General features: G+C 46.5%; 2 protein-coding genes across 2 annotated transcripts in view; one reads left to right on the top strand and one right to left on the bottom strand.

The window, feature by feature from the left end:
- LOC306817077 (phosphoribosyl pyrophosphate synthase-associated protein 1-like) overlaps window positions 1-3,372 on the top strand; it is a 12,181-nt gene extending 8,809 nt beyond the window's left edge. Inside the window, exons 8-10 of the mRNA XM_079333686.1 lie at window positions 2,337-2,407; window positions 2,587-2,733; window positions 3,015-3,372. Coding sequence (XP_079189812.1) covers window positions 2,337-2,407; window positions 2,587-2,733; window positions 3,015-3,173 — 377 coding nt within the window. The 3' untranslated portion in view covers window positions 3,174-3,372. The remainder of the gene's footprint in view (window positions 1-2,336; window positions 2,408-2,586; window positions 2,734-3,014) is intronic.
- A 3,274-nt stretch (window positions 3,373-6,646) lies between these two features.
- Window positions 6,647-8,497, bottom strand: rasd4 (rasd family member 4). The gene has a single exon (XM_079337953.1). It carries the CDS (start codon window positions 8,223-8,225, stop codon window positions 7,599-7,601), a length of 627 nt encoding a protein of 208 aa, XP_079194079.1. The 5' UTR covers window positions 8,226-8,497; the 3' UTR covers window positions 6,647-7,598.
- Window positions 8,498-10,945: the final 2,448 nt, after the last annotated feature.

Genomic DNA, 10,945 nt, shown 5'->3' with positions numbered 1-10,945 from the left:
GATTTCACTTCTCTGTGATGGTTGTTGTTTGTCATATGTCTGATCATTAATATTTTTCTGTTCCATCTTTCTCATGCCAACGCAGGCGGCAGACGTCCTGTCCTATTCCCAGGGATAGAGCTGCCAAGTACGATCCCATCACTTGAATGGCTTCTTGTTGTTTTGTTTTGTTTTGGTGTCACTGCATGGAACGACGGGGTGAGTCACTGAGGGCTTCCACTTCCTGTAACATCCACAAACTCCCCCGTGAAAGTCTGAAAACAGACGACTTGTCACGTCAAAGTGAGATCTGAAGAACCAATCACCTTCTAGATCCCGTGTCCGCCGAGCGTTATTTTTTTTTTCTCCCCCAAACAGTGAAAAGTTTTCTGCGATCGGAAGGCAGGTGAAGTCCCGTCTCTATGACGACAGTCTCCGACGCGGCCCCGCTGCTTTATCCTGCAGGTTTTTAAAATTCTGCATTGTTTATTTTGCGATCACACACTGAGCGAGGAGGATGATCAACAGAGGCTTTCTGGAAAAAAAAAAAAAAAAAGATTTCCACGTTAGGAAACCTGGTGCAGGTTAAGATCCATGTGCTCCTCCTCCTGGAGGTAAATCACAGCTGCCTTAAATATCGATGGCTTCCTGTATTGATTCACAAATGGACACATCGGACAGCTGTCCCAGCCCGGCTCGTCCACCCGGATGGACACGAGCTCACTGGGTGTGGAAGGTGGTGTTTCTGCTGGAAGCCCTCAGTCTCGCATCCTCTCGACTTGAAATGAATCAGCTTCCTGTGAAGAACGACTCCTTGACTGTGACGTGAACGACGAGGCTCACGTTGGTCCCGTTCACCTCGTCCTTCAGATTCAGGGGGGGGGGGGGGGGGGGGAAGAGCCAATGGAGACATGAAGAGAACGGAGATGCAATCTGATTCTTCCCGAGTGTGAAGAGACAAACTAATTGGCGCTCTGTACATTCGTTCCTCCTCTATTGAAAACCTTCGATTCATGATCGTTTCTGCTCATGTTTTCCATTCGCATGTTTCTCTCTTCGACAGGTTTTGAGCTCAGAACCGGCTTCTTGTTTGTTGTTTTTTTGAGTCCTCCTGGCACAGACGCCTTACTGCTCGGTCTTGTGTTGGATTTTGGGGAAAAGGACCTGTGAGCGTGTCTTGCTGTTGTTTTGAAGACGGGTGACTTGGTTACGCTCAGGGACTCTTTGAAGTGTTTCTAGACCAGGACGGCTCATCGTGTCTGGAATCTGTTCAAACACCCGAAGCCTTAAATATCTGTGTTTGATGAGATTACAGCTGATGATCTGTGCTGGTCTGCGGTTCATTAAAGGAGGCTCAGCTCTACACACACTAGTCCATCGACCACCATCAGGGGACGCAGATCCAGATCCAGATCCTGGTTCCACAACTCTTCCAACCTGAAAATCTCAAACTGTTCCGTCTTTTTAACTCTGCTATCAAGACTCCTGCGTCCTCTAACGTCAGTGTCCCTTCCTGGTGCATCACGCCACTACTGCCCCCTGCTGTTTACAAGCCAAACTAATAAAAGAAGGAAGAAATTAAAATATAAATAAAAGTTTGTCCCACGCACGTCTTTTGTAAAGCTGCCAGTCGTCCCGTTGTCCTCTCACTGTCTGTCCCTCCTCACAAGGACGCCTTTTCTCTTTTTTTATTTATATATATATATATATATATATATATATATATATATATATATTTATTTATTTTTATTTATTTATTTTTGAATTTTACTGTAATTCAGGAACTTATTTTTATTTTGTGTCACTCGTTGATTTTTCATCTTCATGCTGATCATGCTGTGCAAAAGACTGAACTGAACTTTACAGCGTTACAGCAGCAAAGAAAATCACAGTGCAAAAAAAATAGATCAAAATATAAGAGTGGAAAAAAATATGCATCAAAACGATAATTAAAGAGCGAGTAAAATATGCATCAAAAAAGGAAGCGTTTCTTCTGTCAGCTCAGAGTCGAACCGACGAATAGAAAAACAGGCGTCGACTCCACCGTAACGCTGTAATCATTAGCTTGTCATGCTAACGTAACGAGGTGACGCGTGTCGTGAAGACGGATCGTCGTGGAGTCTTGATGGTGTCAGTTTTATCCCTAACCGCCGCACTAAATGCGCCCTGGTGCTCTCCAGTGGCCTGCTGGCACGTGATTGGTCGGGTGGTGGACGGAGGCTGGTTGGTGTAGAGCCGTCCTGCATGACGTTTGTCAGATCTCCCTCTTCTGTTGGACTGTTTTCGTTGCCCTCCGCTGCAGGTCAGACCGGACTTTCCGTACGCCAAAGTCACTTTGCTCCATCTGTGTGTTTCAGTGATGATGGCGAAGGAGAAGCCGCCCATCACCGTCGTCGGAGACGTCGGGGGCAGAATCGCCATCATCATTGTAAGTCGTGTCAGCGCCGCGCGTTTATCGAGCGAGTCGTTGTGTGACGTAAAGCGGCGACCTCCCGTCACATCAGAAGATAAATAACCTCCACAAAATGTCTTTGAACAACTAGCGTGTTGACATGAAGTTCTCACGTTGTTTCTTTCCTTGAACCCGCGACTCGCCGGCTGCGTCAGGACGACATCATCGACGACGTGGACGACTTCGTAGCCGCTGCAGAGACCCTGAAGGAGAGAGGAGCTTACAAAATCTACATCATGGCCACGCACGGCCTGCTGTCTGCGGACGCCCCCAGACTCATAGAGGAGTCTGCTATCGATGAGGTACTGTGTGTGTGTGTGTGTGTGTGTGTGTGTGTGTGTGTGTGTGTGTGTGTGTGTGTGTGTGTGTGTGTGTGTGTGTGTGTGTGTGTGTGTGTGTGAGAGAGAATGTCAGACAGCATGTTTGTTCTTTAACGCTCTGGCGACGACAACTTAAACCCAACCAGGCTGCTGAAGACAGACAAACTTTAGGCCCCGCCCACGCCCGATACAAACTGTGTTCTGCTGCCGTCTGACTGAACGCCATCCGTGCTGGTGTTTTTTTTTTTTTTCTGCGCCCTCAGGTGGTCGTGACCAACACGGTTCCTCACGAGGTGCAGAAGCTTCAGTGTCCGAAAATCAAAACGGTGGACGTCAGCATGATCCTGGCCGAGGCCATCCGACGCATCCACAACGGAGAGTCCATGGCCTATCTGTTCCGCAACATCGCCGTGGACGACTGAGGCCACGCACACTTCAAAACGTACATTCCTGCTGTTAGAACGCACACACACACACACACACACACACACTGTCATTCCTCCTGTTTGATTGGCTGCTGAACACACGGAGGCTGCGTTAGCCGTTTGTTACACGTGAAAAAAGCTTCATTTTTCTCTGTTACTTCGAGGGACAAACTGTTACACTCTGCACCTTTTTGAAAACGTAAAAAATGACCACGACTTTGATGCATCATGCAGCCTTTTGAGTGCGCTGCAGAATAAATGAAATAAATCAGGAGTCGGAGGCCTTCTGTCGTTCTTTGGGATGTTGTTGAATGTTTCACTCGTCTGCTCAGCTGGCAGAAACAAAAGCACGTTTGCATTTTCAATCAATCAATCAAAGTTTATTTCTAGAGCACATTTAAAAACAACCTTGGTTCACCAAAGTGAAGTACATGCACAATAAAAACAATTAAAATACAATAAATAGGAAAATGGAATAAAAAGATGTCAAAATGTCGAGCTCAGTTTGTGTTAAACGTCAGCCATTTTAAAATGTGAGGATGTTTCTGGAAGTGTCCGAATGTGTGCAGCACGCCGGCCTCCCGCCTCACGCTCTACTTTCAGTCGCAGTTTCAGTCACAGCTGCGGCGCCTCGCTTCGTGAAGCGTGGAGGTGAAATGTAAAGCAGCATTGTTCAGCTGCGTTCTCACCTCTTTTATTTATTCATATACAACAGGACGAGGTGAGAAAAGATAAACGTCCTGGGTGTCAACCAACCACACACACACACACACACACACACACACACACCAAGGGGAGATGTCAGATATGAACCATTTTAAACAAAAAGTTTGATTTAATTTTGCAACATTTCAGCAAAAAAACAAACAAAACAGATTTATTTTTTTCTTCAGCTGTGGAGTTCCTGCAGCCTCGTGTCCCCGAGTCGCTCCCGCTGCGTCCTCCCATCAGTGTGTGAACGTGGAAGTGTGTCACAGAGCTTTTAGTCGTCTGGAGACGAGGAAAGCTCGAGTCCGTTTGTCTTTGAACAGGATGCATGAAGAGGAGAAGAAGTACCGGCAGCACATGTAGTGTGAAGATCAACTTTATTAACAGAAGAGTGAACAAACACTCCTCTGTCCTTCCTCGTCTTTCTGCTGTTTTCATTGAACCAAATCATCACAGTCTGTTCATTTATAAATTACACATCGCCATTTTTTTTTTTTTTTAGGGAACGGATCGTGATTGAAATCAGTGCCTGACCCTCACATGACCCCGAGTCAAAACATACATGCGTTATTTTCAGTCTCACACAAAAGACAGTAAGTCGAGACGTCTTCATTTTAATGGATCAAAACACGATTTGTACCTGTGGTTCTGCCCGAGACCCTGAACTTGTTCTAAAACGCCTCAGAGTGGCTTTGATCAGCTGAGGAGCTTTGACCAAGTCCAGGGGCCCAGACACGAGTCTGCATGACGTCCAACACTGCAGGTCCAAAGGTCCAGAAAATCCTTCAAATGTCTCTCTTAGGCGTGTAGTGACGTGATAAATCCACACACACACACACACACACACGGAGGTGCGGTGTGTGTGAAGCTGCGAGGACCCCGAATGATCCTGAGCGGAGGCAGAAGGGTGTTTAAAAGAGGACTGAAAGAGGAACTGCTGCAAACGTTTACTCGGCTACTTCCTCATTAAAACAGGAAACTTTGTTCACACTAATCTGATGAAGTGTGTGTGTGTGTGTGTGTGTGTGTGTGTGTGTGTGTGTGGGACCGAGGCACGTCACTGCTCGACAGGTTGCATTTAGGGGAACTGTGTGCACAGTTATTTTAGGAACTTAAAAAGCGAGCATGTTTGTGCACAGGTTCAGCAGATCAAAGATGAACCTGTTTCACGAAGAGGCTCGTCTACAGAGACACAGTGCATGGGAAGGAAGGACGTCCACACACACACACACACACACACACACACACAGGGGCAGGTGTTCTTTCTCTGCATTTCGTAGAAGGAAAAAAAACTGCACTTTACAGAGATTAAAACTTTTGTAAAACTCTGAAGATGTTCAGCGCCTCTGTTTGAGGTGTTGAAGTGCAGGTGTGCAGAGGAATGTGGCGGGAACATTTTCACGTGTCAGGGCCCAGCGTTGTTGAGTTGTGCGTTCTCGAAGCAGCCTTAACTTAGCATGAGAGGTTAGACACAGGTTAAACCTCCGTTTTTTAAAGAGAGAGAAGTGTGAGGGCGTGTTAGGAGTGAAATGAACCTCCCAGATCTGCTCTGAAGACGACCGAAGAAAAGAGCTTTGAAACAAATATCATGAAAAGTAAAACTGCCAAGCTTCGTCATCGTAAACACTTTTCATCATCACGTTTGAAAAATGATGCAGGGAAGACAAAGACTTGGCTTCACAGTCGAGGGATCTGATTGGTCGGCTGGCGGTCTTTTCTGAAGGTACTGCTCCGGTCCAGAACAGGTGAGGTTTTCTGACACAAGTTGCCCTGACAGGAAGTGAAGCGGAGGGAACCCTTCATACAGCTCGCAGCTTTGATCACCATCATTTCCACACATTTAAAATGTGTTTTCACTCAGACTGGTTCTCAGCTTAACGAGGGTTACGAGGCTCTGATTGGCTGCAGACACATCCAGTGAGTGCAGGTGGATGAGAGACAGTCAATATCAGCCTCTTTACTTTTATCAGTTTCATGAAATGCAATGTTGGTTTTTCACCTCCAGGTGGCAGCAGAGGTTCTCAAATACTCCAACCAGCAGCCTCTTCTTCTTGCTGTTACTCTTCACTCATTGAGGCCACATCACAGTTCTCTCCGGGTGGAAGGAAGGCTCAGCGGTGAGAGGAGAACACGAACGTGAAATCAGATCAGAAGATTATTCTGGACATTTTTTTTTGCCTTTATTAGGAAAGAACAGCTGCAGAGAGGGGAACGTGTTCGGAGGAGAGAGAGCGAGGGATGACATGCTGCAAAGAGCCGAGGTCGGATTCGAACCCGCAGCGTGTTACTCTCGCGGTTCTCTGTGACCAGTAGGGGGCGCCATATGGATTACAACATGCATCATGAATGCGTGTCTGCAGAGTGGTGATGCACAAACATGCTCAGTTACTTTCATCTTCTCTCTGTTATAAATCTTCTCCACGCGTGTTTGATAAACATGATCATTTATATCTATAGATCCAAGATATGTGCACATTTATTTTAGTCAGATTTATTTACATTTTATTATATTTACAGATCGAACAGATCGATATGTGCACATTTAACTGAGTCGGATTTTCTCTCCTCCTAACATCAGCCCCAAATGTCCCGTATCAGTCGGGCCCTTTAGAAATGTGACTTCAATATTTAAGCTGACTTGATGTTCATGTTTATGTTACAGTGGATCTGATAAGAGATCAATGAAAGTCTGGATGAAACATCCTTTAACTGTTAATTTTAATATGATTTAAATGACTTTTAACAGGCCACTTCCTTTATTTCTGAGCTTTTAACCCCTGATGAACCAGGACGCAGTCTGCTCGCTGCTTCAAGGTCCAGACTGGAAACTAAAGGGGGACAGGTCTTCTTCTGTCCAGAACCCCCAAACGTTAGACCAGACCCCCCTGCGCCTGTGTTTGGTCCTTCAGTCTGCTGTTTCCTGTATTTAAAGAATCATGAAGGATTCACACGTCGACCCTTTGTACATGTTTGTTTCTTTTATTACAGTTTCATCCACATTCAACTTACAAACGTCAAATCAAACATGTGACATCATTTCATAGTAAAAAAACAAAAACAGAAAACATCTTTAATGGTTCGATAAAATGAAAAGTGCCTTTTTGCATTTCACCACTTTGAGTAAAAACGAGTCATGACATGCTTTTTTTTTGTTTTTTTTGTTTTTTTTTTGGGCAGATTCGTGTCTATAAAACGTTGTAAACATTTCCATGTGCTACAGCTGATCTTTAAATGGCGTGAAAACACACAACCTCGACACAAACCACGACACAGGTACACACACACACACACACACACACACACACACACTGCACACACACACGTAGTTGTCCAAAAAAAAAAAACAGTCCCAAATCTTTTGATGCCGTTCGACATTTTATCTGAAAATTCTTAATTTACACATCGACTCCAAACACGAGCGGCTTTGTCACCAAAATAAAAGCAGCAACGACATGACACGGAGGAAACAGCGGAGTGCTAAATTCTTCTTCCACCTTTTGCGGCTCCCTGTTAAAGTCCAGCCTTCACACCTTCCTCCTCCTCCTCCTCCTCTTCCTCCCTCTCTCACCTCATGTGTAACCTGAAGTGTCTTTGTCAGTTCACACTCAGCAGCTCTTCACTTCGGACAGTCGGCTTCTGCGTTTTTCACAAATCCTCTCATCTTGTGAAACAGAAAAACTCTTCCTCCTCCTCCTCGTCCTCCTCGGTCTCCCATTACGACAGGATGCAGCTGTTGGTCTTGTTCATGGGCGGTCTGAAGTTGGTGTCTTTGGGGAAGGTCTCCCTGCGTCTGCGTAGCGCCGGGCTGAGGCGGCTGGGCAGATTGGTCTGCTGCAGCAGCTCCTTGAACACCTCCACCACGTTCTCGTTCTCCTTGGCCGACGCCTCCAGGTAGCTGTTGTTCCAATCCATCTCCACGGTGGACAGCACGTCCTCGTTGGACACCTGACGCTCCTGCTCCCGGTCCATCTTGTTCCCCACCACCACGATCGGCGTGTACTTGTCCTCCTTGATCTCCAGGATCTCGTCCCGGAGGCTCTTCACCGCCTCCAGAGACTCGGGGTCGTCCACGGCGTACACCAGGGCGAAGGCGTCGCTGTTTTGGATGGAGAGCTTCCGCATGGCCGGGAAGGAGTAGCTGCCGCTGGTGTCCAGGATCTCCACGGTGATCTTGACCCCGCCGATGTCGTACTCCTTGCTGTGCATCTCCTCCACCGTGCGCCGGTGTTTGGGCTCAAACTTGTCTTGCAGGAAGCGTTGGATCAGGGCGGTCTTGCCCACTCCCGCTGCTCCAAGAAACACCAGACGCACCTGAGTCTTCTCCTTCACCTCCAGAGACATGCTGCTTCTCACTTCTGTTAGCAAAGCAAAAAAAAAGAGAGAAATGAACCAAACACTTCCTGTGTCTCAAACTACTCGTCTGATTGAATCTTTGAAAACTTCCTCTCCTTGTGTTGAGCTCCTCTCTCTCTCTCTCTCTCTCTGTCAGTGTTTGAGTCTCTGTGGCTGATCTCACACACACACACCGCCTTTTATGCCTGTTATGGTGAGAGAGCGTCCATGCCCCTTCTGCAGCAGCAGCCAATCAGCAGAAGGCAGCCTGTTGAAGTGCTACAGCCAGGCAGCCAATACAGACAGAGCATGTAAATCAGCACGCAGGGACAGGAGGAGGTGGATTTATTTATTTTTTTTCCCTGAGAGCAGCAAACAGAGCAGTGAGAATACCGAAGTGTGTGTCCTGATTCTAACGTCTCGGGGTCACAGAGTACTCCAAGCTTCAGTCTAAAGACAAACCAGGATCACTGCTAAACGACCTACAATCCCTGATCATGCAGCAACTTTAAAAAAAACAAACAAAAATATCTTTATCTACACAGCACCTTTAAAAACGCAGGTTTACAAAGTGCTTGACGAGAACAAAAGCAAAAAGACGTACAGACCCGAGCATGAAGCATCATCAGGACCCAGGAAAAAACAAAAAAGCATCTTTTAGCTTTAAAGATTTCATCACCATTTCAACGTTTATTTGCACGAGCAAAAAAAGTTTCAACTGAATGGAGATGTCTTGATCATCTCTGGACAGCAAAAGCTCAAACAATGCAGAGCCTGTATCCATTAGCAGCAGCTTCTTCTTCTTCTTCTTTTTTCCCCCCATCTGTTGCTTGGCAACAAAAGTTTGCTCACTGCACCTCCGCTTCCCTCCAACATGAGCGTTCAGTCTGCTGTACATTGATGTTTGAGTTTTATTCTTCAGGTGATTTCAGCCTGCTGCTTTGTGTGAATATATGAGTTCGTTGTGTCTTTACACAGCAGTGTGTGGATGTGCAGGTCTGTCAAAGAGAAGAGAAAAGCTCCATAACTGCTTTATGTCACCTCTCTGTCTAATAACAGCTTCAGTCACACATTCAGCGTCCAATCACACGCGATGCATGGTCTGAAAGTGTCTGAGAAAGAAAAGAAACTTTCTCCGAGTTTTCTCCAGAGGAGGAGGTCTGACTCGCAAGCTGCAGGAATGTCCCCTGGGACCGCCGCCGTCTCCCCCGTTAGGCCTCGTTAGGTTCGGTAACAGTATGGAACCGAGGCGGGGGGGGGGGGGGGGGGGCTGTAACCTCCAGCAGCAGCCTCGGCACACACTGCTGCGTCTCCCCAGGGAGGGGGGAGGGAGAGGGGGGGGGGGGGGCTGCTGTACCTGCTGGGCAGTGGAGCAGAGCCGAGCACAGTGGGACTATTATCCGTGGACTTCCCTGTCAGCGCGCACAGCGGGAGGTTGGCTCATGGCTGCTGTGTCACGTCTGTGGCGCTGAAACCAGGGTGATCATGTTGTCTAAAAACATCCTCACACCTCGGTGCCTCTCTAAGTGACTGACTCGTGTGTGTTTGTGGAGACCATGGCCGCAGGAAGTTGGGACCCCCTAGTGGCGAATAAAAAAATATTTTTGCACAATTTATAAATTCCATTTTCCCATTCCTTTATGAATGGGAAAATATTCTGACACGCGTAGGCTATTACATGTATTTCTTGATTTTGATATAATTATTTTTAGGCCTAATTAACACAAGTTGACGGAAGTGACGTTGTCAACGTCAGGTAGGCTCGTGGCTGCAGACGCAGAGTAAAGTGAAAAAGTTCCCTGCTCGCTCCATGCTCGGTCTACGAGTGTTCACAGTCCAACATGTAGCATCGTGTTGGACTAAGCTCCAGTAACAAACAAGAGCCATGTTTTCAGAGACAGAAACACTGATTGAGTTCCGTCTGTGTCTTCACGTCTCTGTGTCCTCACCTGAGCGCACTGTCTCAGACTTACGTCTTATGAAGACACGCAGCACCATGATGACCCAGAAAAGACTCAAACCATTAACTGATGTATGTCCACACAGACATCATGAACTCTCTGGACATTCGTCCCCTCATTAGAGACTTTATTTCCACGACCCAGAGCGCACCTGGACATGTGGACACCTGTAACCAGGACATCCTGTCTGCAGCTCAAAGTAAGATCATGGTGCCGCCGCGCACTTTCATATATGCAGTTTAATTTCACACTATAGTATTTATGTAAGGTGGTGGGGATTGAGAGTGTTACTTTGATCGTGTTCTGTGCGTAATGGATTTGGAGAACTGTTTAATAACGTGTAAATGGTTTGGATTGTTTCCTTGTGGTTTACGTAAAAAGTTTGGAGATGGAGGAAAAAGTGTGATTTTGTGCGTCTGTTTGTGTCATGAATGTGGAGAGCTTCAATACTGTGCTTAGATGGTCTGAGATGATTTCTTTGTGCTGTGTGTTAAAGGATTTAGGAGCTGATAGAGTGGTGCGTGACGTCACTGTAGGTGCAGTGAGTCAGGTTGATGTCAGCTGATCAAACCTGTTAATGTTAAAGTGTTATTGTGAAGTTTATGTAACAGTGCATATATTCCTCTGAGAGCTGATGGTGTGTGTGTGTGTGTGTGTGTGTGTAATAATAACCAACATCAGCTCTGTGGAGACGTCCACATGTCTCCCTCTGGTAACACTGAAGAGAAGAACAGTTTGTTTCTGACAGTCAGACTGTAAATAAAGGGC

Source organism: Symphodus melops (assembly GCF_947650265.1).
Source record: "Symphodus melops genome assembly, chromosome: 2".
Taxonomy (NCBI): domain Eukaryota; kingdom Metazoa; phylum Chordata; class Actinopteri; order Labriformes; family Labridae; genus Symphodus; species Symphodus melops.
Note: the sequence above shows the minus strand (reverse complement) of the source record. Positions and strands in the feature narration are given on the sequence as shown.